Source organism: Garra rufa, chromosome 6 (assembly GCF_049309525.1).
Source record: "Garra rufa chromosome 6, GarRuf1.0, whole genome shotgun sequence".
In the NCBI taxonomy this organism is placed as follows: Eukaryota; Metazoa; Chordata; class Actinopteri; order Cypriniformes; family Cyprinidae; genus Garra; species Garra rufa.
This window is the reverse complement of record NC_133366.1, coordinates 55,560,200-55,584,429: the sequence shown is the minus strand read 5'-3', so window position 1 is coordinate 55,584,429 and position 24,230 is coordinate 55,560,200. Positions and strand designations below refer to the sequence as shown.

Here is a 24,230-nt window from a genome sequence, read left to right as displayed (position 1 = left end):
AGCCTGGCTTATTTGGTAAACTTGTTTTATGGAACACCCCCCTGGTCCTTTTCAGGGGAGCCGAGCTCCCCTTAGCTCCCCCGTAATTCGAACCCTGGTGATACTGACATAAATGTTACCTGTGCAGCCATATACAATTTACACATACACAGATTCTCTAAGTAATGATGTAAGATGTAAAAAAAAAAAATCTATATATATGTTCTTCTCAGCTCGATGGAGGAGCTGCTGGTTGTGGGATCGTATGTCTACGGTGGTGTCAATCAGGTCGTGTTGCATCTGTTCTACCTGCGCGACTAATGAGCCTCGCCTCGTCACATCAGTGCAGTGTGAAAAACGAGCGACCAATGCGAGCGGCGCGGCAGCAGCTGAATGACGCGCGATCAGGTGGAGCGACGCAGATCTGCTGTTCAGACTCGAGCGCAGCTCCAGACTACCGAAGAACATCTGAAGGAAACACGGACCCAAGAGTCCGCTGCTGCCGCCGTTTGTGTCGCGGTTCGTAAGAGGATCGCTGCTTCTTTAATGGTTTCTAAGCAAATCAGGAACGATTTCCAGGATTTGAGAGAAGGTAAGGCACTCTTTCTAACAAATGGGCTTTAACACACGAACATAAGAGCTGAGACACTTCATGACACTTAGGCTACAGACGAAATGTCTGCGTTTATATGTGTGGATTGATATTGGTTGTAATATAAACTGCGCATAAAAGTGATGTTTATACTTTTTGTTTCACTTGAACGGATGTCATTTGACACACACCGTGTTTTAAGTTGATTTGCCGTCTGTTATTGCTTTATGTAATAAAGACATGTTCATTTTTGAGTTGAAGAAAGAAATCTGTCATTAGACGCGTTTCCACTGAGAATTAATCGATTCGCTTAAAACACACTTGATCTGCGTTTATTGCGAGTCTCATTATTTCACCTCTGAAAGTTAAAAAATAGCGTATTAAGAGTATTTGTTCTTTTTGCTTATTTGAACAACAATGCCAGTTATAATCCCAAATAAACATAATGTCTGGTATTTGTTACCAAGCACAGAATATATTAATAGCCTAAATCTAGCCTACATAAAACGAAATAAAACATATACGCAACAACATACGTTTATTCTTGACGGTCGATAATCAGTATTTGAGCTTCGACGGATGTGTTCGGTCGATCTCTATCGTTAAATTTGTTTGGTGTCTATATTTGTGTTGGTGCAAAAAGCCTCATCAGATCTCATATGAAGGAACGTATTAAAATATCTGATAAGTTTGATAAGTAAAAAGGCGAAAGCGTTTGATCGGTCAAATGATGTTTGCTGTGAAGCTAATAATGTCAGCAGGCTTGAATGAGGCTTCAGGGCGAGTCAATGTCATTATCATTGATTCTATGAAAAGTCCTTATTAATAAAGCTTCCCAAGCTCTCTGTGTGTGTGTGTGTGTGTGTGTGTGTGTGTGTGTGTGTGTGTGTGTGTGTGTGTGTGTGTGTGTGTGTGTGTGTGAATAACCTGTTGTGCTAATCGAATCTCGTTCTCTGTCGGCTCGCGGCCTGAGGCGCTTTGCGTTCCGTCCACATTCTTAAAAGCAACAACCGACACCAAACTGCACAACGACACAAGCTCTCCATGATAACACTTATCAAGAGCCAATCAGCGGCAGCAGGAATCGGCAGAGTGTCACGCAGGGGTCGATGTGTGGAGCTGAAACGACCAGGACCCACACGCGCTTGTTTGAGACAGATAGCGCCAATCACCAACACACATCCTGAGTCTCTCTCTCTCTCTCTCACACGCACGCACGCACGCACGCACGCACATACATATACAAACGTACATAACCTCTCCCACTTATGCAGAATTCACTGCTTGGCTGACCAGATTTATAAAGTCCATATGAAATTCCAATGGATTCTATTTTCTGCTCTGTTTTCCCGCTCTTAGTTATCAGTGCACATTATTCAAAATTAAGAAAACCAGAAAATAATTTGTTCCGTAGTTCTTTTGTTTAGGCCTATCATTCACCTTCATACCTCCATATCTCATTGTTGTTTTTGTGTCCAAGATTTCAGTTCTAAAATATCTGATGAAGTTGGTTTGCACAGGTGCTGCTTTGATGGATGCAGGAATAGCGCCCTTTATTTGTCTTTGAATTATTTTATTGATGTTTTTCAGCACTTGTAAAATCATTAGCTGACCTCAGTCACTTTGGACAACCAGTCCAGCCATGTGATAGTGAAGCAGACACGATCACAACAAACAACCAGCCTTTAACAAGTGAGCTGCGAATGAAGAGCTGCTGGTGTGATTTAGGAAGATGAATGTCTCCTCAGGCTTTAGAAGACGTTTGCACAAACGAATGATGTTTGGCGTCCGAGACGTGTTTGAGCACGCTGCCTCATTCTGCCTTTAACATTGAGTGTGTGCTTATAATGGTGAGGCTTTTCTGTTTTACTTTGTTGGTTTATGAAGGATTGAGACACACCTTGTTGGTCTTTAAGTTGGTTGCATGATGAACAAAGACTGTACAAAATAATTGAAACCCTATAATCTTCTTATATAATTTCATTTCATTATTTTAGTGTTGGGAATGTGCTGTGCGAGTGCAGTGGTTTTGCTTTTTGGGACCCTGAATAATCTTCAGATCAAACTCTGACATTAATATTAGCATTAGATAGGCCGTGATTGACCTTAGAAAACACACTTCAGCACAAACTGAGTTTAATTAAGTGAAGCCTTATTCAATGTCATCTGACTCACGTTGTCTTTCATCTTCTGTGGTTTTGTTGATGGTTTTTGAGGTGAGGGCGTCACTCAACCGGCCCATGTTGACATCTGTTTTATTTGATCCAGTTCTACCGAATGAATTTGGGTTAAAATGCCACGTGGTTGGACACACAGACTTTAACATTGATAACTAAAGCCGTTTGAGTCGTTGAAGCAGAAAGTGTTGTATGCTCTCAAAAATAAAGGTGCTTCACAATGCCATAGAAGAAACTTTTTTGTTTAAATGGTTCCATAAAGAACATCCATTTAACGAGAGCCTTTGACTGAATGGTTCCTTGTGGAACCGAAAATGGTTTTAAAGCATCTTTATTTTTAAGAGTGTAAGCCTGTCACCAATGGAGCTGCGATCAACTTAGGCTTACAATGCTTTTGTAAAACGCAGCCCTGGTTAGTGTAGAGCAATGGAGATGGCGAATGGTTTGCATGACTTCACGTTATAGACATATGTGTTTAAAGCATAGACAGAGCCTGACACAATCACAGCAGACCTTTTCAAGCAGTGTTTGTGATGAACATAACTCATAGAGCTGTGAATCAGTATTTGTGTATGTGAAGCCTCAGTTAAGATTGATCAACTTCACACTGTTATCAAACTCAACTGAACCTACTTGATGTGAATAATGACACTATTGAGTTTGTAGAGCTGGATTTTCTCCACAATTGAGCTTCCATTGGAAACTCTGCATTATTTCCTTGTTTATCTCTGTGAAGCTGCATTGACACGATCTGTTCTGTATAAAGCACGGCAGAAATAAAGCTTGACTGAGAGTTTGTCTAATCGACATGATTTTATGAGCATCCTCAGAGCTGGTGGAGATCTTTGTACATGATCATTAAATTAGTTTCTCGTTAGAGAATATGAATGAGGTTTTTATTTCCAGGAGGTTAAGCGGATGACGTTAACAGATGTCAGTTGAGCGCGTAATGAGAAACAGCCTGTTGATTCTTCTCCAGATGAAAGAGGCTGTTTGTCCCCCTGGGAGCCGCTGAGCTTCTCGTCTGATATCTTCATTAACGTCTGTCCAATTACAGCCGTCGTGTTCGGCGTTCGGGCGTCCGCTGGGACGGTAAAGGTCAGTTTGTTTTCTTCATCTGTGGACGGGTCAGATCACAGAGAGCGTTAATGCGTCTCGCACACTCTTCTGTTTCAGAAAGATCCAGGATTATGGAGAGCAGGTTTTTATCAGATGATAGCGAGGAGTGTTTGTGTGTCCTGTACGGTTCAGCGGTTCTCACTGACCCAGATGGAAATGTCGACTGTCCGCTGATGTGTCCACACGCCTCAATGGACACCGAAATGCGTCTGAAAGCTATTGATTTTTCTTGACTTTTCCTGCATGACATAAATAGCTCAAACTCTTCAGATTCAGACCTGGAAGTGATTTTTACCATATGATTGTGTATCCATGCATCACCAGCACTGGTTACGCTTCATTTGGTAATCAAATAAAAAAAATAACAATTAACAACTTAGCAGTTTTATTCATGAAAATCAATCATTTTCTAACAAAAATGCATATGATTGGAAGAACCATGATCTGTATGTTTTTGTGGTATAGAAAAGAGCAGTGTTGTTTTTTGTTATTTACAGTAGCTTTACATGAGGAACACTGTCTCTTCTAGAATCTCTTCTCTTCTCTTCTCTTCTAGAAATGTACAACATCAACATCATGACAAACATTAACATGTTCAGCTGTAGAGACAGACGGTTGTGTTTGAAATTCATTATAAACGCAATAAATTCAGTAAGATGGGTTCATAATAATGAACACAGAGTGAACACAGAGATGTTTTCACATTCAGACAGCTCTGAGTAATGTATAGAGTCTGTGTAACTCATGCACTTTTAAAAGCATTTTTCCCTCAGAAAGTTTCATGACAGTATAAATCCCGCAAGTGTTTCAACGGTTCTGCTGAATTCAGCCTCTGTCGACTCAACATCCGTTAGCTGGAGAAACTGTTGACGTTTGAAATGGTTCAGTAAAGTGAACACACACACACACACACACACAGAGAGATGTGAGATGAAGAGTTCAGGAGAGCTGCAAGTGTCTCATAATGAGTTGTTAGTGCAAGTGAATCTGGTCTGACGGGTTTTAGTCTCATTCACAGAGACGTGCTGAGTTTCCTGAACGCTCTGTTTGTCATATGATACGGTGTAAGAGTCTGGGCTCTTCTAGCGTCTCACCTGTAAAGTCTTGATGAACACGGCACACATACGACACTTCAGGAGGAAAGGAGGTGACGTGAGGACAAGTATGGTGACCCATACTAGGAATGGGTCACCATTCTGCATTTAACCCATGCAAGTGCACACATACAGTAGTGAACACACACCCGGAGCAGTGGGCAGCCATTGCTGTGGCGCCTGGGGAGCGGTGCCTTGCTCAAGGGACACACCTCAGTCGTGGGGGTGAGGGTGATTGACTCCCCCGACCTACAATCCCTGCCGGACCTGGGACTCGAACCCGCAACCTTTGGGTTACAAGTCCAACTCTCTAATCATTAGGCCACGGCTGCCACTACACACGTTACTGCTGCTCGCTGAAGAGTAAACAAGCAGACGTTTGTCCTTTCAGAGAGGCGAATGTTTGCTCTGGTCTTCAGCGATAGGAGACGTTTAATGTTTAATGATGAAGCACAAACACATCACACTTGATGATGAAGTAAATGAGCGACGGAAGTGAAGCGTCAGGCTCAGGATGGACATGTTCAGCTGTTTATGGTGTATGTGCTGATAACTGAACCGAACTATTATGGCTTAATAATAACCAAACGCTGGCTCTGTCTAAAGCATTTGAAGGAACTCTAATCTCAGAGTCTGTGAGCTTTCATTTCTACAGATGCATTTGAAGTGGAAAAAGCTCTTCTCTGCTCTGCTTCATTTCCTAATCTAGCTTTCTAATAAACCTGCCATTATATTCTCTGTTCTGTGATGAATAGCTTGTGTTCATCTATTGTAAATGGCTGCCAATGTAAATCTGAGTGTACTAAGGTATAATAAGTGCTTGAAAATGGATCCGGTTTTGGCACTGTCACGAATGTGTGTTTCTGGATCTCGTTTGGACATAAAACACCTGATTCTTGCTGTGTTTGAGATTATAGTAGGTTCATTCCATTCTGTCTTTGATTTATATTCATATGGCTGATGGAGGTAAAATAGTTTGAGTTTTTTGTGTCAAATTAAAACATGATTTATGTAAACTGCAACAAAATCAAACAGTTTTTTTAACTAGCCTCAATCACAGACAGACAACAGGACTTCTGGTTAGGTAGTTTCTAATGTAAATGGCAATGTTTTCACTCAGAGATGATAAAATCATAATAAATATATATTTATGTCATGAATCCTCAGGTTGTTTTTTTCTTCATTCAGTCTAAAAACAGTGAGCTGATATTCCAGAATGATATTCCTTGTTGTGTGTTTTCTAGTGTTTATAGTTGCCTTCGAGAACAGATCAGACTGTATTTGAGAGCCAAAGAAGAGAGAAACACCCAATTATTTCTCTTTCATCCTTCTTCCGCCGTTACATGAGTCTTGAGCCTGGAGGCAGAAAACTGACAGATTAAATTATTTACACTGGTCTTTTTAGTTTCTTTATGCACTGAAAACCAACCTGCCGTCAGTTTGTGCGAATCTCATGAAGCCGAGAACGGCACGTCCAGCTCACATTAAACCCCAAAGCAAGAAAATAAAGGATTAAGCGTTGCTTAATGAAAATTAATCCTGTTTTCAAGAGCATTATTTGCATTGTGAGATTTATTATTTTATTTCCTTGACAGCTGAACACCCCACACATTCTTGCTATTGAAATGTGCAAAAAATAATGACTAAATATTATTTCAATTGTTAAATATTTACATTTTATTTTATATTTGTTTCAGTTATGACAGATTACAGTAATGAGAATTTGGTGTGAAATCTGTTTTAACTGTTATCTATAATAGGCCCCATGATCATTATACAACATCATTTCAATATTTTATTTTTAATATTTTACGTAATGTTATCCTTTTTCTGACACTGTGCTTTATTTGTTGAGTCTCTGATGCTTCATGCCATCAGTGTCACTTAAACACATGAAATATCACCAATAGCTTCAGAAAACGTGTCGATATGGAGTGTAATGATCAACGTGAGCGCTCATGACTCAGTCAGAGATGTGGCTGCTGTCCGATGTTTGGGTGTGTTGTCCTCATTCTCAAGTTGTGATTGGCCGGCGCTGCAGCAGGACGTTTGATCATGAAGCAGCAGATTCTGGTGTCAGATGTTGCCCTAGTAACCTAAAGCTCAAAGACAATTAGGTGCAAAGTAGACCAGAAGCGGCTTTAGTGCTCACATGCAGCGGATCTCCAGCGTAACCTGAGTCAGTGTTAAGCTCAGTCAGAGACGCCGGCCATGAACAACCTCTGTCTGTCTTTATTACTCGCTCTATTACGCCTCCAGATGAGGATCTGGTTCAGTGAAAGCTGTGTTCTGGTCGTCAGTGTGTGACGGTGTTTGACTAGTCCGGTAAGGAGAGTTTTAATAACCGTAACATGCAGCTGGTAAAGAATCTTAGTAAAGTCTGAGCGTCTGAAATCTGTGATGCACAGCTGGTGTTGTGGCTCTCTTGCAGTGCAGACGCAGTGAGAGCCACAAACACACTGTCATAGGGTGAGGCTTGGGTAGGGTTGCTGTACTCTAATGGTGGAGGTTCTGACCTTTTTTCAAATATGTTTTTAAATAAATTTCAATCCAAGAAAATACATTCACATATGTCACATTTGAAAAAAAGCTTTATTTGTTGTCTGTAACTTTTGGCACATTTTCAGCCAGGAACATACACTACAATGTTCCTTTTTGTGAAATATTAAAATATATGTATAAAAATGTCATCATAGATCTAGTTTTGGTCTTTAGTAGTTCCATTCACATTTGCATCGAGTCTAAATGTAGGCTATATTGGGAGATGTGATTGGACTGTATTGAATTGTGATGGGAAACGTGTTGTCTTGCCCCTGAAATACATGAAGGATGAAACTAAATTTAGTTTCAGTTTCCAAAATATATTTTCTTGAGCTTCACTCTTAAAATATATTTAGCATACATTTAAAATTAGGGATGCACCGATACGAATCGGCCGATCATGCTTGCGCGTTTTGTCAGTAAAGCCGGTTCTGTAATCAGCGGTAAATGCCGTCAGGTGCGTGATTTCACGTTGAGCCGTATATACTACACACAGCCGTTGTTTACCGACGAGCTGCGCATAGCAATGTTCATTATCAGTGTGAAAGTGCGCAGCTCCTCAGTGAACAACGGCTGTGTGTAGTATATACGGCTCAACGTGAAATCACGCACCTGATGGCATTTACCGCTGATTACAGAACCGGCTTTACTGACAAAACGCGCAAGCATGATCGGCCGATACAGATCGGTGCATCCCTATTTAAAATATATTTTATACACAAAAATCTGAGCTGTTAGACGTGCTTTCATAAAGTTTACAGCAGCAGGGTCTATTTATATCGAAAGCACACAGTCAAAGCATGTTAGTAATTTTCACTTCAATTTACATGTTTGGATTTCGCAACATTAGCAAAGCAACTTACAAAAGTGGAACAAAGGCAATTTGCCTCAGAGCCAATAACATTCATAATACACAATGCTAGGTTTATTAGATCAGGGCTTCACCCACTGACTGACTCCGCCCACTGAGTGGCTCCGCTCACTGACTGACTCCGCCTACTGACTGACTCCGCCTACTGACTGACTCCGCCCATTCACTGACCCCGCCCCGGTTCCTGCTTAGATATGTTTCCTTTATTGCTGCTAACACATCACTTCTGTTCACAGTCTCCATAAACAGCATCTATTACTGTTTGCAGATGCTGCGGTATGTGTTTCTGTTTGTTGTAAACAGTATCTATTTACTTTCTGACTATTTACACCTTTCTTACACTTGTGTAATTAGCCACTGACAAAGTTTACAGAAAGCGCTGGGATGTCCGCTGGTGTATTTCAGCTCAGATGTGTAAAGCGCAGTGGCGTCGTCAGTGTGTGTCAATGAGACGTGTGTGTTTTCGGTCATCGTGACCCTCAGCAGACAAAAGCAGCTTATTTAGTAGCTCATTAATGGAGTGTGTTGATCTCGACTCGAGACGTCCATCTGGCTGATGAAGATGGTCAGTGAGCGCGTGTGGCCCGATCTGGCCGTCTGACTCTGTTCAAGATCAGATTAGATAATCAGCATCTTCATGGATGAGATGGGATGAAAACAAATGGTGTCTGGTTAAGAGAGGTCCATCTTAACCCGTTACTACTCCCTGATTCAGCTGCTTTCACTCTAATACTGCTCATCGATCATCTAATAAACAAACACTGAAATGAAAGATGTTTTACTAGGCCTGATAAAACCACACCCCTTTCTGTTTTTTTGTCATAGTTACTCATTGGTCATTCGTTCTCCAGTGTATTCATATTTTTTGTGTTTCTCTTGTGTTTTATTGTTGTTAAACGTCACAATTGGCGATCCGCTCGTGTTTCTGTTTATGCATTATTAATGCATAAATTAATGCATAATCCATCACTAAAATGATCAAATCATTATGTAAAATTCCTTCATGGTATATTGGGCTGTATTTGTGCAGGTTTTTTCTCTTGGAATGCACCGAAATCTCTTTGATTTATGAATTTTTGATATGTTTGAATTTTACATTTCGAGAAATGAACAGCATTCATGGATTATGGGTCTGTGCTGATAGCGTGGTTGAGTTAGTGTCAGTACTGGTTAGTAGTGTCCCTGGATTGATGGGAGAATACAGATTATCCGTGGTGTCGTGTAATCCGGTGACAATAGCGGCGGGCGGTAAATCTCTCGTCATTCTTGTTGTTCTTTTTTTAAGCTCTTAAACTCCTCCAGATATTGGAAAGCTTTAATCTGAGTGCATGCGGGAGCTTCACTTGCGGCTTTCAGAGACTGCGTTCGCTCAGTAAAGGCGTTTTTCTCTTCATGTTTGTGTGTCTGGGATCATCGAGCAGCTCTGAGTTCATACAGATAATGACTAGAGCGTGCGGAGAGAGCGTTAGCAATCCCATCATGCCCCACCAAACGTCCACACACACGAAGAGCTTCACGCAGCACAACCAGCGCTTTCATTACAGGATTGACCAATTAAAGGAGCTTTTGTAACACATGCGTGTCGTCACTCTTTTGTGTAACTTTAGTAGATCAAACTTTGTTCTTTTGAGGAAACAGATCAATTATGCGATTACAGCTGCTGACCGAATATTTCATGCTTGACCTTTTCTTTTGCCGCTTTAATCATCTGGGTTTCGTGATCTGATGAGATCGAAAGAGACTTTAATGTTAACACACAAATGATCCTCATTAATGTGCTTTTGTTATTTGTTAATGTGAACTAGTAGGAGAGGATAGTTATTGTAGGCTGCTGTTGGTGATGCAGGTTTTCTGAGATCACAGCAGAAGCTCAAACAGTGGTTTAATGTCGTGAAGGTCAATCGTTTCCTCCTCTCGTCTCAACATGATCTTCATCAGTAATGGATGTTTGTATTCCTCTTCTCAAACGGACTGTGTTTAATGTGGGTCAGTGAGGCTGCAGGCGAATCCTGTGATCAATCTCATGACTCTCAGCATCAGAGGAGACGTGTGTGTGTGTGAGAGAGAGAAAGAGAGAGAGTGTGTGTAAATTCACTCTTTATCCTTCATGACTTGAATGTGACTGATGTATGATCATGAGCATGTGACTGACGTAAATGAAAGCCATTCGCTGCAGTGTGTTTGTGCATATCTTTTTATATTTAGATTTTGAGCATTTACTCTCCCTCATGTTCTTCCAAACCAGTCTGACTTTATATATGTGCTGGATTTTCCAAACAATGCCTTTGTTTGACAGTGAAGGTCAATAGGGTCCAATGTCATACAGGTTTGAAGGGCATGAGGGTTAGTGAATGATGACAGAACTGTAACAGTAACATACATACAGTAACAAATCCTCTGTTGAGCATGGCTGAATATTGAATTGAATGACTTGATTTTACTTTTTTATTAATTAAATGTGTTTTCACAGAGGAGGAATATGAAGCCAGAGTGAATGTTAATGCACGGCAGGCTCTTTTCAACCCTTGCCTATTTTGGCAATCGCAACATTATCAGTAATGAGGTTAGAAGCCGTTTGAGAAGGTTGTCCAGTGTGGATTATTCACCTGCTAAATGAATGTGGAAATGAATCATCAAACTCTATTGAAAGTGCTTTATTTTCACTTGTGTGTGATTTCACATTCATCATAAACAGTCGATGGCTGAATTTCTCCATTTGGTTTGGCTATCATTTAAGGATTAAAGAGTTAATGAAGGTTCCAGTATTTCCAGTTTTCATCGGCCTTTGTCAACAGATCACAGGCTTTGTAAATATACCGTATGTCTCTGAAGTTGTACAAGTGTAAAAAGAGTTGACATTTGAAATATTATGATGTTGATAGTGTCTATATTGAGTATTTCACTGTCTGTCAAAACGTTCCAGGTATGTGTGCACAACATGTACGAGTGTGGATGAAGAGTCGTTTCTGCTCTGGATTGTAATGTGGAAACATGCACTTGACTCTGTAATGCATTATTGTGAAAAGCACTACAAATAAACTCGGCCTGTTGTCAGGTTCAGTGACGTGTGTTTGTGTTGCAGACGCGTGATGCTGTGCTTTCTGCTCCTGGCGCTCCACTGGACGACGGTCTCTGCAGCGCTGCATCCGTCCACACGAGCCGCCGCCGCCGCCGCTGCCCTGCAGGATGGTGAGTGAACATCTGCTGCTTCTTTATGTGGAGCAACTCTTACATTATTAGTGAATATAAATATATAAACGGATGAATCAGAAACAAGCAGCTTATGTAACCACACCAGGGAAAAATCTAGTTCAAACAGATATAGTCTCCATAACACACACGTCTTTACCTGCTGAAGAAATCCTAGATAATCTTAAATGAGCCAAATCTGAGCAGTTACATAAGACATCAACCTCTGCACCAGTGTGTTCACCGCTCAGTCCTCCAGTGTGAGCATGACACCTTAGTTTCACCACTGGCCAACATTCCCATTATTTTTTAGAATATGTCTGTTTTAATGTGACGTTTGTAAACACCTTGCATGTAAATGCAATCAGTAAAACTGAGAAGGAGCTTGACAGTGTTACTCAGAGGCGTAGCAATAGGGCAGGCGAGACAGGCAATTGGCTGGGGCCCCGCATTTTGAGGGGGCCCCCGACAGCTGACCATTTGAACAATCTGAAATGCCATTATTAAAAACATACAGGTAACACGGAGCAATATATCCGCATCCCCCCTAGAGGGCTCCCTCTCGCGTTACGCTGGATGTGCTGGCTTTTTCTTCGTGATGCGTCAGCCGCGGTTTTCAAACTGGCACAGCAGCACTTATTACTAGGCTTTTTTTTTAAAATGAAAAGGACTTATTTATCTGGCAGCCAAAAGCAAAAAAAAAAAAACAGCGGTAGGTTAATTGATGGAGATGATGATCATTAATGACTTAATGATAATTACATGACAAACCAATGTTTTTGTTGTTCCATCTTATTTTCTTTTTTCTAGATTGTCTAATTTCTAATAGGGTTACTAGCTAGAGTTACACTTACTGTAGCAGCAGCATGTATTTCATGCAGGTATTAATAGAATAGGTGATAATGTTAATGAGGTGATCACCACTTGGCAAGTTTTGATACTGTGTTTTGCTGCCAGTGGAGAGCTCACAAAAACAATTTCAATAAATATCATTACATTTACTTAGTTGACATTTTTTATTTAGCTTTTCTGCATTAAAATAGTTGAGTTAACATAATTAGTTGTCAACTCACAGTGAACTATTAGTCAATATTCTACACAGTGACCAAAGCCCAAACAAAGCCCAAAAGACAGACCATTACCACCTGGCCTGATGATGCCCTCCCCCGACTGCAGGATTGCTTTGCACAAACACAGTGGGAAATCTTCCATCATGAAGACCTGGCTATATTCACAGACACAGTACTGTCTTACATCAGGTACTGCATCGGAATAGTCACCGTGAAAAAGTGCATTCAGTTGTTTCCAAACCAAAAACCATGGATGACTAGCCAGGTCCGCGCGCTCCTTCGGACCCGTGACGCAGCCTTCAGATCAGGTGATAGAGCGTTATACAGTGCGGCTCGCGCCAACCTGAGGAGAGGCATCAAAGCCGCCAAAGCAGAGCACAAGAGGAGGATAGAGGAGCAGCTGAACAACCCCCGGCAGGTATGGCAGAGCATACAGTCCATCACTAATTATAGAGGCTGTACAGCGACACCCGAAGAATCGGATGCAGCATTGGCAGAGGAGCTGAACAGCTTCTTTGCCCGTTTTGAGTCCCAGGTACAGCACTCAGCCACACCACCCCAACCCCCGTTACAACCCACACCAACCTCCGGCACCCCACCACTCACTCTCGAGGCTGAGGATGTGAGACGGGTGCTTCGTGCTGTCAACCCCAGGAAAGCTACAGGCCCGGATGGAGTACCAGGGAAGGTGCTCAAGGCATGTGCTGACCAGCTAGCACAGGTCTTCACTGACATTTTCAACCTGTCACTGAATCAAGCCGTCATCCCAGCCTGCTTAAAATCTGCCACCATCATTCCGGTGCCCAAAAATTCACCCACAACCAGCCTCAATGACTTTCGCCCCGTAGCACTCACCCCAGTCATCACAAAGTGCTTTGAAAAACTGGTCCTGAGACACATCAAAGCCTGTCTCCCCTCTACCATAGACCCATATCAATTTGCATACCGGTCAAATAGATCCACTGAAGACGCAATAGCCATCACCCTCCACTCTGCACTGAGCCATCTGGAGAAAAAGGGGAGTTACGTCAGGGTGCTATTCATTGACTATAGCTCAGCTTTTAATACAATAATACCGGACATTTTAATTGCCAAGCTAACCAACCTGGGACTTTCACTATCCACCTGCTCATGGATTAAAGACTTTCTAGTCAATCGACCACAACAGGTGAAACTGGGTCGCCATCTTTCAAGTATCCGCACTCTCAGTACTGGCTCCCCCCAGGGCTGTGTGCTAAGCCCACTTCTCTACTCACTTTACACATCTGACTGCAGTTCCGCCCACCCAGCGAACATCATTGTCAAATTTGCTGATGACACAACAGTGGTGGGGCTGATAACAGGGGGGGACGAGACAGCCTACAGAAATGAGGTCCTGAAACTTGGGGAGTGGTGTGCATCTAACAGCCTGGCACTGAATATCACCAAGACCAAAGAAATCATTCTGGACTTCCGGCGGATCAGAGCCGCCCCTGCCCCCCTGTACATCAACGGCGAACGTGTGGAGCGAGTGGAGTCCTTCAAATTTCTTGGGGTCCACATCTCTGCAGACCTCTCCTGGTCAGTTAACACCTCAGCTCTAGTTAAAAAGTCCCAGCAGCGGTTATACTTCCTGAGGGTGCTCAGGAAGCAACAACTACACATAAGTCTGCTGGTGAATTTCTATCGTGCCACCATCGAAAGCTTGCTGACCTACGCTGTGTCAGTGTGGTACTCTAGCTGCACAGAAGCTGACAGGAAGAGACTGCAGAGGGTGACCAATACTGCACAAAAAATCATCGGCTGCCCTCTGCCCACTATTACCTCCATTTATAACGCCCGCTGTCTCAGCAGGGCCAGGAACATTTTAAAGGACAATACTCACCCCGGTTTTCAGCTCTTTAACTTGCTGCCCTCTGGCAGGCGTTATAGGTCTATACATGCCAGAACAAATAGACTCAGGGACAGTTTCTTCCCCAAAGCTGTTTCCATGTTGAACTCGGATTTGCACTGAAAACTGTTATATTACTATCACATTGCACTTACATTATACCTCCATTTTTGCACTATTTATACTACCTCTACCATACTGTATGCTGCTCGCCATTTTGGATCATAGTATGTCTAATCTGTTTTATTGTACGTCTGTGGATGTCTGTTGTAGTTGTAGTTCTTTAGTACAGTACTTATACATTGCGCTATGTGCACTTTTAAGGAGCTGCTCTAAATCTCATTGTACTATGTATAATGACAATAAAGGCTTTCTATTCTATTCTATTCTATTCTATATTTTGTATAGGGTTTAAAACTGAAGTCGGACCAGGCCAAACATGAGCCTGATGAACTTGTTCTCAAGCCATGTATTTGCAGTGTGGACAGTTGCATTGTTTTGTTGGGAGGAAAAAAAAACGGAACATACGAAGGTCTTTGAATTTGGAGGACAAAGTGACAGCATTTGCTGTAGCTAAGGCTCGTAAGCACCATTTTTTTAAGGTGACAGTCCCTACTTCACCTTGGTTCGCCTCTGGTGTTACTCAATCACTGTGAATGAACTTTATGACCGCTCATTATCAGGATCAGTGCTGTAAATCTGCAGTGTGTCGGAGTAATCTATAAATCACAATCTGATGTGTCAAGTGAGTTCACTCCATTTATAGAGCCGTTTTTTTCAGATATGTTGAATGCGTTTTAAACACTTGTAGTTGTTTTCACTATGGTCCTGTACTTCATCATTGTGCTGATGTGGTGGGTTTGATCTGATGATCTCACTGTGGGCACCAGCGTATCCTAAATAAATCATCTTTACCCAAGCCGTCTATCTTGAATTATACATTCTGATGCGCACGAGCCAGAGAAACTCAACGCGTGCTCCAGACGAGGCATGAAGGGAAGAGTCGCTGTTGGTTCGCTTGACAGTTCAGATGGGTTAGTTAGTTAGAGAGAGCTGAAGATCAGAAAAACACATCAGTGATGAAGGAACAAAGATTAAAACATGACTAAACCAACACTGTTGGTTTCTAACCAGCGCTAGTAATGTGCGCACCTCTCATATTCTCGTGTGTCTTCTGATGGAGGTGTTTGGCCAGTTTTTCCAGTTCAGGATCGAGTGGAATGGTGCAGAAAGAGATACATGCCCAGATTATTCTAGGAATTGACTCTGCGCGTCTCTCACAGAATAGCAATCATTTTCCGCTTCCGGATGCTCAGTGATTTGCCGCGTGTTTCTGTGGAAAACAGCATGGACGTGTGTGATGAATGACTCCACATCCTCTCTGATGCACAAATCTAAATCAATTAGCTAACATCTTTAGATGTTTTTGGTAATTGTTCACACACCTGTTTTTATTCATTAGTGACTCTGTGTCAAAGAAATTGCTGGTAGCAGCAGCCATTAGTAGTGATCATATTTCCTGATGCTTGATCCCCTCTGGTTTCAATCTTCCTCAGGTTTATCTTTAATGTGTGGCGGCACCATATGATGACAGGTGGTTTGAGGTAAATGTAGCAGTTAGTAAACATTAAACCACCAGACTGGAGTCCTTAACTCACCTGCTGGAGCTGAAGCTGGTTTATGGCACTCAATACGGAACACCCATATACGGTCTCTAAATGTAAATGTATTTCCTCATTGATTCAAAGTTTGAAAATACAACTTTCATCAGAAAAGTTACTCTTACTCTTTAATTCATTTTACCAAAACAAGCTTAAGGCTTGAATATCTGCTCACAAACACTAGAATATGGAAATAAGTGTTACTGTACCTCCTCATGAAACGGCAAAAGGTGCAGTTCTACTTCAGTATTTGCGTCTTGTTTTCCAATGATTCCCAAATCAAGACACATTTATTGGAGAAACAATATCTGCCAATGGGAAATGAAAACTTGTTTTCCTCTTTGAATTAAGTAGATTTTTCTGAGCTCATTGGCAGATATTTGTTCTTGTCGTAATCTGCACTTAATTTTGTTAAATCCTCAAAAAACATATATTCAATCATTTTGCATCTCTAGTAAATGTGTCTTGATCTTAGGATGTTTAAATAATTGTATTGAAAAACAAGACAAAAATACTGAGAAAGAACATCATATTTTGTAGTGCATGCAACATTTAATGCCACGACTTTGAGAATTTAAGACCTTTTAGGCCTTAATTTGTGGACGGGTGAATTAAGACATTCTAAGACTTGCAGAAACCCTGTCAAAGCAGCTGATTTTCTACTGCTGCACCAGAGGAGCTGAGAGATGCTGAACAATGAGCCGCTGTTGGACAGAAGCTGAGGTCAGGTGGAACGCCGTCGATTCTCCCTCCTCCTGAACTCAGGAGCTCTTGTGATTGGCTGACCGCTGTTGCCCAGGGCGACGATGACGACCGTCTGTAATTGACCTATTCAGAAACATGAACTCCATAAACAGACCCTCCTCAATAAGGACTGTCCTGCTTTCACAGATTGAGCTGCTGAGTTGTTGAGATGTTCATCTGGAGCGTCAGTTACTGTCACTGGCAGAAGAGGAAAACACTGTGATTCTGTGATGCTTTGATAACATTGATCTGTTTGTGTGAGTCAACTTCAGACTCAACCAATCACCTGCGTTTGGGGCGGGGCTCCCTGACCGGTTGACCAATGATGGACGAGTGTTTGAAAATGTGTGTGAACCATTATTTGCCGAGTTGTGTTTGTAGATGACACGCTTCACCGGTTTCCTCCATCGCTTTTAGTTTAAGTTTGCATCTGAAGCGATGCCAGAATGGCGTCTTGGCACAAACCGAATCAACCGTCAAGAGTTTTGCTCAAACTTGTCAGTGTTTTGAAGGCCGTGTGCTGAAATCCAGCTCGATGCCAAATGCAATGACCTGATTTCAAGAGAGCGTTCCAATGTTAAGACGTGTCCGTGATGTGAAGGTGCTGTTTGTTTTTCTGCTGTTTGACTGACACCAAGAGCTCCTTTGACTGCGAAATCACAGGATAATTCATAACACCTTTGACGTGTGAAAGGTCACAAAGTCGTCTCAGATGAAGACGGGTCACCATGGAGGCTGGAGAGGAAGATCAGGGGGCTGAAGTGTGTTTGAGATGTTCACATGGCGAGATTCATTAGATCCGGTGTCAGTCCTTCCTTTAGTGTGACTCCATCACTGGAGATCCAGCCCAATTCGGTTTACTCTGCTTCATAAAAGAGTAACATGAACTGAGATTTATATTCTTAGTAGTTGTTTTATGTATGAAATCTTGTTGTATTTTCATGTGTTTGCATGACCTTCTTTAATAACATCATGTAAAATCTGACCGATCTAAACTCGGCGGTCAAGCAGCTTCTCAAGTAATTCTGTATGAAGTCTACAGACTTTGCTGAACCTTTAAGCCGTTTTTAACCGCTCACTGCTGTGTTTATTACTCGCTCACAACGCTCTCTCTGTGTCTGTGTTTTGTAGGAATGCGTAGCGGCTAAATCAGATCAGCATAGTTGCTAGCATTATCCCACATGTCATAATCTCAAACGGGCCGAAGGCGCCTGGTGTCCTTTAACAGCAGAGGAACCTGCATAATGGAGTGTTTGTGTTGTGTTTGAGTTTTGCTTTCAGTAACTGAACTTGCGTCTATATAATCAACGTGTCAGTATTCATCGATGAACACGCGCTCGATCTGATTAGCACGTTTAATTCGGCACGTCAGAGCCGTAGCTGTGAATCAAATGAAAATAGTTGAGTAAATATTTTGCTGTTTCATGTTCAGGCAGGATATCTGAATGTACCTGTCAATCAAACTCACATTCAGCTCTGCTCCGCCCACTAACAGCGTCCAATAACACGAAGCCCAGTAGGATGTGTGTTCTGTGTTACGCTAATGGTTGACTAGCGCTACCGTCAGCGGTGTGTTTGAGTACTGTTATTAGATCACTGGATTGACCAATCAAGCACACAACTGTTTTCTTTTTAAATTGTCTTTATTACCCACAATAAGTTGTTCTTCCTCATAATTTTTTATGACCTTCACATTTGATGTGTTGCGGTAAGAAGTTACAACACCCTGCCATAAAATCCCACAAAAGCAAACACATCCACTCGAAGAGCTTGATTTATCATAGACAGGATCTGAGGTTAACACTTGAGTTGTTTCAGAGCGATCAGATCCTAAGCAGATGGTGAACAACGGTCGAATGAGAGCAAGGAACCGTCGTCCGAACAGACCACAGCTGTTATAACAGGAGAGCAGCTTCATTTACATCAAGTCAATGATTGTCTGTTATAACTGTCACTTTATTACACTTATAAGCTCCTTTTGCACCTTATTCTTTTTGTATTTGCACTACTTCGTCTGGTTTGCACTCTCTGCCATGTGCCCTTACAAACTCAGTTCCTGGAGGGCCTTGCAGACTTTAGCTTTAACCCAAATTAAACACTCCTGATCCAGCTAATCAAGTCCTTCAGGCTTATTTGAAAATGACGTGGTTTGTGTGTTGAAGCAGGGTTAGAATTAAACTCTGGGACTGTGGCCCTCCAGGAACTGAGTCTGACACTTGTGCAATAGAGATTGTGTCAAAGCAGCTTTACAATGATAAACAAGAAAATAGTGTGTCATTGTTGCAAACAGAATTCAATTCTGCTGTAAAGAAGACGAGAGTCAAGAGTCAATATTTCAGTTAAAGTCAGTTCTTCATTGATTGAGTGACGTCATCATTGGCTCAGTTCAGTTCTCTTCCAATAGTGCAGTCAGGTCCACAATATTGCCAAATATCAGGTGTTCCAAACGAAGCAAGCCAAAGCCCAAAAACCCAGGCTCATTCAAGGATTAGGAATAGGGGCCCAGAAATGGGCCGTATGTATTAGGGATGATAACTATAACATTTTACAAGCAGATTCCTTAATCCAAATTCGTGAAGGAGCCAACATTACTCAGAATATACAATGCAAGGTTTACTGAACAGCTAGATTAGGAATCTGGAGAAGAGGAGAAATACAGGGAAGATGTGTGTGTGTGAGTGAGAGTGCAACTATAATCAGTGGAATCACATACAAATCACTCTTCAATCATTTATTTCCAGTTGAGGAACGATAAAACCATTGACAGCCAATCAGAATACACTCTGTATCAAAAGCTCCAGCATTTATGGCAGTAGATAACAAACAGAATGTTATCGTTCATTGCTGTGGACGCTAATGGAGTTCTCATTGAAGTGTGCCTTGATGTTAATAAGGTTTGAGGATGTACTTTGTCACCGCTGCACTGCAGTAAACATCTTCACTGAGATATAAAGTCACCGTTTCTTACATTGCAGATGGAACAAGGCCGTATATTTACCGCTGCCGCTCACCCAACATGGAGATCTTCACCTGCTGGTGGCGTCCGATCCCTGATCTGGACAACGTCACCTACACGCTCCTCTACACCACGGGGTGAGACCTGAAGCTTTATGCTTTACGGAGCGGCTTTGATAGATGTGTTTAATATTCGCTCACTCTGATTCTTCAGAACTTTTCATCAGATTAGTGTTGTTAATGTAGAGTATAAATACAGCCGGTGATTGGATGATCAAATGAGTGTTTGGTGTCGTCCCCCAGTGAGGAGCCTCCTCAGGAGTGTCCCGATTACAGGAGCGGCGGCGCCAACAGCTGCTTCTTCGACATCAAACACACTCAGGTCTGGGAGGTCTACTGCATGACTGTGACGGCGCACACGCGTGCCGGACCCATCACCTCCCACAAACACTGCCTGGACGTGGCCGATATAGGTGACGCATCACACCGCAATCACAGATGACATAAGACACATTACCAATGCTTTCAAACCTCAGAATGTTGTGAAGCTAACATCAACTCTTTTGACTGCAGTTCTCAGTTTCATTCACTGAGGCTGCCTAACACAGACATTTGTGACCCTGGACCACAAAACCAGTCATAAGTGTCAATTTTCTGAAATTGATATTTATACATCATCTGAAAGCTGAATAAATAAGCTTTCCATTGATTATCTGGTTTGTTAGGATAGGACAATATTTGGTCGAGATCAGGAACTATCAGGAATCTGGGGGTGCAAAAAATCAAAATATTGATAAAATCACCTTTAAAGTTGTCCACATGAAGTTTTTAGCAGTGCGTATTACTAATCAAAATTACGTTTTGAAATATTTACAATAGGAAATATATAAAATATATCTTCATGGAACATGATCTTAATATTGTGTTACATATAATGATTTTTGGCACAAAAGAATAATTTCATAATTTTGACCCTTACAATGTGTTACAAATATACCTGTGCTACTTCCGACTGGTTTTACGGTCCAGAGTCACATTTATTATTTTCAACCTAGCGTACATGCAGTTTTCTTATAGCAGATATTGAGATATCCCAAAGAGTCGGTGTGTTTATCTCACCCTAAACTCTAGAACCCTAAAATTAGAGGTTCCAACCGATGCAACAAAGAGCCATTTTGGTTCCTCAAACCTGAAAGAACTAAAAAAGAAAAGAAATAGTGGAAAATGCTCTTTAGATTGTTAAAATATTGGAGTTGACCCCTCTGTTTAGTCTTTCACAGCTTCGTTTGTCTTGGCGAACCAACGTGTTCTCAGTTTCTCCTGAGGTTTGGTGGCGCCGATGTTTCATCGTGTCGTTTAACGAGTCTCGCGTGCTTCCGTCCCCAGTGGAGATCGACCCACCCTTTAACCTGACGTACGTCATGCTGAACGAGAGCGTGGGCGAATCGGGCCGCAGCATTCTGCTGTCCTGGCTGAATCCGGTCGAGTCTCACGTTCGTGAGGGATGGCTTACCCTCATCTTCGAGCTGCGCTACAGACACCTCGCCCAGCCGGACAACTGGAAGGTACGACACGAGCCTCCGTATAACAGACAGAAATGAAAGCAAATGTTTTAGTTTGAGGACTTGAGGGTGAAGAGTGTGATGTGTGTCTGTAGCTGAAGGAGCGTCTGCGTGAGCCTCATGTGGAGCTGTTGGATCTGCCGGTGGGAAAGTACGAGTTCATGGTGCGCTGCCGCTCCACCAGCAGCAAACACTGGAGCACATGGAGCGAGTCCATCAGCATCAACATCAACGGCAGACCTCTGTCCGGTACGCACACGCATTCATAGAAACACACACAGGACCCTTCTGTCACGGCTCTAAATGTCGCTCTGTCTGTCTGTCTCTCAGATCGGATGTTGGCCTTGATCCTCGTCACCACCATCGGCATCATGGTCTTCCTCGTCGTGGGTTTGGGGATCGCACCGCGAGGAAAGAGGTCAGTGACGTCATGGAGCTCCGTATCGACGGACTGTCGACGTGAATTACGCGGATGGATCTGTAGATATGCGTCATTGGGTCACATGGATCTAGAGACTTGATCAGATGTTCAGCTCAGTCACAAAAATCAGGACATTTTCTATTACTTTGAGTAAATTCTGCTGCAGTACTTAGCTTTGAGAAAACATCAAATATATATATAAAAAAGCAATACATGAGACAAAAACAGTATGTAAGAAAAATAAGAAGGAGTAAAATAAATTCTTCATTGTTTACTAAAGAAGAATAAATGTTTTTTTTTATTCTTCTTTAGTGATCCATGTTTCTGTCTTTCGCAGACAGTTCTATCTGACCAAAGACCTATGATCATCTGCATTGTGGGGAAGTAGAGGAATAAACAAAAAAATGATGTTTACCTGTAAATGTAAAAATACTAAAAGGTTTCTGTGAGTTTTACTCTTAGGTCAGTATAAAAACAAAAGCAGTCTATGGCAAATCCCTACGAGGAGATTAGAAATTAAATCTGACAAAACCTCTTTTAGGGAGTCCCCTTTAGAATGTCCTCATTTTGGAATATAAAAAGATTTTAGAATTTTATAAAAACAATAGAATAATAAACACGTGTCTCATTGATGACCTTCTCTGCTCATGTTCTTCCCACAGAATTAAATCGTTCCTCCTGCCACCGATTCCCAAACCGCGCATCCGAGGGATCGAACCGGTTCTGCTGAAGGTCAGAGGGTCTCGTCACACACCAACACTCTTATTAGTAGTGTTTAGATCAATCTTCACTAGTACTAGTACCAATCAAACCTCTAGCAGTAAGAGTTGTGCATTTAGCGACATTCAGACAATCTGCACGACACTGTTGCATGATTTAATAGGAACCACACGAGGAACTGAATTTGAAGAAGCACCTGCTTCACCTTCTGTTCTCACTGTTCTTTCTTGTTCCTCCAGAAGGGGAAGATTGACGAGATCAATCGTCATTTCTCCAGCTTTCACGGCTATAAGCCGCCGCAGTACAGCATGGAGACGTGGTATCAGATGAGCGTGGACTCGTGTCCGGCAGTTACGCCGCTTAAACACGAGGATGCTCCGATCCCTCGACACGTCGCCTTCCCCGACGGACAACGGCCTGTTCAGACCAGCTGCAGTCCTGCGCCTTACTGCCGTGGCCCCGCCTCCTACTGCGACGGAGCCACGCCCCTTCCGGACCCTGACCCCGCCCGCCCAGAGCTGGTGTCCGCCCCAGGCATGGACTACAGCGTGATTCTAAACCCCGCCCCCGCGCCTCCGCCGCCGCCTCAGGACTTCTACACGTGTGTGAACGGGGTGATGCCCGGCGGGGCGCTGCACCTGGTGCCCTGTCTGCCCAACACGCTGAAAAACTCACCCTACCTGCAGTTCAAAGACGGAGCGGACAACAGTGCAGACAAGAGCAGCCAGCTGACGGCGCTGCTGGAGAAGCAGATGGAGGCGCTGTTGAGCTCCGGCGAATCGGACCCGAGCGAAGCTGCCGTGCCTTTGCTACCTCATTCATCTGACTCAAACTGAGCCAATCAGCATCCGCTCCAGGAGCGTCCGGTAACGCACACGCGACGTACGATCACACACTGACACTGACACGGTCCACCGATCACGCAGTCTGTGCTGGTTGTCTTGATAGGAAACACGACTGGTGTTTTGGTTCAGAATGAGTGCATTCACATGCAGGACTCCTGATTCACAGCACAAGCATCAGCAGCACATATTTTTTCCTTGCATGTTTAGAAACGAGGTTGTTCACGTTAAAGTGGGATCGATGTGTGGGATTGAAGCCGGAGCGTCTCATCAGCAGCCGGTGTTTGTCACCCAGGTCTAGTTTTGCTCATGCTCAATTAAAGCAACGGCACACAGATGATGGATGGACGGAATGGATGTGATTTGAATTATATTAATTAAATTGAGTATGAATTAGAGAAAGTCACCTTAGTTCTGTAGCTGCCATTCAGGTGCATATTCACTCCTCATGTAAATAAGATTTTTCAAGCGGTTAAGGTTGTAATACTTATCAGTGGCCCACTTCTGACCACCATTATTCATTATTCTATTCTTGACCACGGTACACGTCAAGAGAAAGAAGCATAAGAACATCACTATATAAATGGAGCTTGAAGCCAAAACATGAGCTTCAGCAGAATCTGCTGTTTGGTGGAAGCCCAGCAGAGGGCTGGAATGAAATGAAGAAAAACATGTTTCTTTGATGGACAGAAGGAAGAATAGAGAAGGAAACTATCACTGCTTGAGATCTCAGCAGGAATTCAGTCACATCTCAACCATGGCCAGCTAAACACAGAGAAATACAGAGCTTTATTTGACTGAAGATGTCAAGCAGAAGGGCTGT

At 42.5% G+C, this 24,230-nt stretch overlaps 1 protein-coding gene across 1 annotated transcript in view; it reads left to right on the top strand.

The window, feature by feature from the left end:
- The first annotated feature begins 344 nt into the window (after positions 1–344).
- The window catches only part of LOC141336588 (prolactin receptor-like), a 26,134-nt gene continuing 2,248 nt past the window's right edge, over positions 345–24,230 (top strand). Inside the window, exons 1-9 of the mRNA XM_073842279.1 lie at positions 345–571; positions 11,456–11,562; positions 19,883–20,000; positions 20,166–20,335; positions 21,249–21,427; positions 21,520–21,673; positions 21,755–21,842; positions 22,508–22,577; positions 22,805–24,230. The exon at positions 22,805–24,230 is cut by the window's right edge and continues 2,248 nt beyond it. Coding sequence (XP_073698380.1) covers positions 11,463–11,562; positions 19,883–20,000; positions 20,166–20,335; positions 21,249–21,427; positions 21,520–21,673; positions 21,755–21,842; positions 22,508–22,577; positions 22,805–23,401 — 1,476 coding nt within the window. The 5' untranslated portion in view covers positions 345–571; positions 11,456–11,462 and the 3' untranslated portion in view covers positions 23,402–24,230. The remainder of the gene's footprint in view (positions 572–11,455; positions 11,563–19,882; positions 20,001–20,165; positions 20,336–21,248; positions 21,428–21,519; positions 21,674–21,754; positions 21,843–22,507; positions 22,578–22,804) is intronic.